Source organism: Tupaia chinensis, unplaced genomic scaffold, assembly GCF_000334495.1.
Source record: "Tupaia chinensis unplaced genomic scaffold, TupChi_1.0 Scaffold143591_1, whole genome shotgun sequence".
Taxonomy (NCBI): Eukaryota; Metazoa; Chordata; class Mammalia; order Scandentia; family Tupaiidae; genus Tupaia; species Tupaia belangeri.
This window is the reverse complement of record NW_006203437.1, coordinates 1,339,751-1,341,144: the sequence shown is the minus strand read 5'-3', so window position 1 is coordinate 1,341,144 and position 1,394 is coordinate 1,339,751. Positions and strand designations below refer to the sequence as shown.

Here is a 1,394-nt window from a genome sequence, read left to right as displayed (position 1 = left end):
AAAAAAAAAAAAAAAAAAACCCCGGCCCAGCCTCTCTGTCCTTTTCTGTCAGTGTTGTTTGGGAAGCATCTCCTAGGGATGGAGAGAGCAGGTTACATAAAAGTCAGAGAGTCTGGGGTCAACAGGTAGTATGCTGGTTAAGGCACTGGACTTCAACGTGACTGATCACAGTTCAAGTCCTGGACCTGGAAACTTGAAAGTCGCATTGGGTGTGTGTGCGCATGTGCCCCAAACCCAGAGAGAAGAGAGGAGAAGGGAATGTGTTGTGGCCACCCCTTCCGGGGGTGATTTCTCGCTTTCTCTTTCTCTGGCAAATGCACATGCCACACACATGCCCGGTGTTTGTTTGTTTGTCTGTTTTTCTCTTCCAAGCCATGAGGGCTGGACTTGAACTGTCAGCCAGCCACGTGGATGTAGGGCCCTGGCACCAAAGGCTGGCCCTACACAGGACGTTTTAACGTGCACGAGCAGTGGGCTCTGTGGAAGCGGTGACTGATGCGGGTGAGCTCAGGGCCCGGCACTCGGACGGCCCTGGCCAGGGGACGCCATGCCTGTGACTGGGACATTGTGTGGGGTTTGCTTTCAGATGCGGATTGGACTGCACTCCGGGTCTGTCTTTGCTGGAGTTGTGGGCGTGAAAATGCCCCGTTACTGTCTGTTTGGGAACAACGTCACTCTGGCTAACAAATTCGAGTCGTGCAGCGTGCCACGGAAGATCAATGTCAGCCCAACCACCTACAGGTACCACAGCAGCGGCCCCCGCCTGCGCCTTCTTCACATGCACTTGCCACCCTTCCCCACGACCCGGCTCATTCCCATCACGTGTTCCTCGTAGGTAGCCTTAAAGGGAAGAGTGCTGGTCCGTCCCCCTCACTGTCTCTTCACAGCGCTTAGCCCGCGAGCGCCTCCCAGCGATATCTGTCGCCCGGCGTGAGCCTCACAGTCACCAGGTTTCACCATCATTGTCCTTCAGGCCCCTACGAATGTGCTGGGCATGCCAGGTCACCCGGTGCCACCATGAGCACATGCATGGCGTGGGCCGGAGCTCAGGCAGAAGCCAGCAGAGCCACACACACGCTGTCCAGGACATGCAACAGCTTCAAAACTGGGGGTCCCATGAAACCTCAAGACAGATAATTCTCCAGAATGCCTCAGAGTACTCAGTGAAGTGCTGAGCTTATCCTGGTCAAGTTAGTGTGAAGGACACGAATCAGGACCGCCTGGTGCAGTCAGACAGGCGTCCTCTGCAGGGTGCAGGTGTGGTCAGACAGGCGTCCTCTGGGGGGTGAAGGTGCGGTCAGACAGGCGTCCTCTGGGGGGTGTAGGTACGGTCAGACAGGTGTCCTCTGGGGGGTGCAGGTGCGGTCAGACAGGCGTCCTCTGGGGGGTGCAGG

The 1,394-nt window shown here is 56.9% G+C and overlaps 1 protein-coding gene across 6 annotated transcripts in view; it reads left to right on the top strand.

Moving 5' to 3' along the window:
* GUCY1A1 (guanylate cyclase 1 soluble subunit alpha 1) overlaps positions 1–1,394 on the top strand; it is a 32,017-nt gene that overhangs the window by 24,989 nt on the left and 5,634 nt on the right. For 5 of the 6 annotated variants that reach the window (XM_014582404.2, XM_006164196.3, XM_006164195.3 and 2 more), the window contains one exon: positions 587–1,250. In XM_014582404.2, coding sequence (XP_014437890.1) covers positions 587–835 — 249 coding nt within the window. In that variant the 3' untranslated portion in view covers positions 836–1,250. Of the gene's footprint in view, positions 1–586; positions 1,251–1,394 lie in introns of those variants that run through there. The other variant, XM_006164198.3, reaches the window with a different exon arrangement.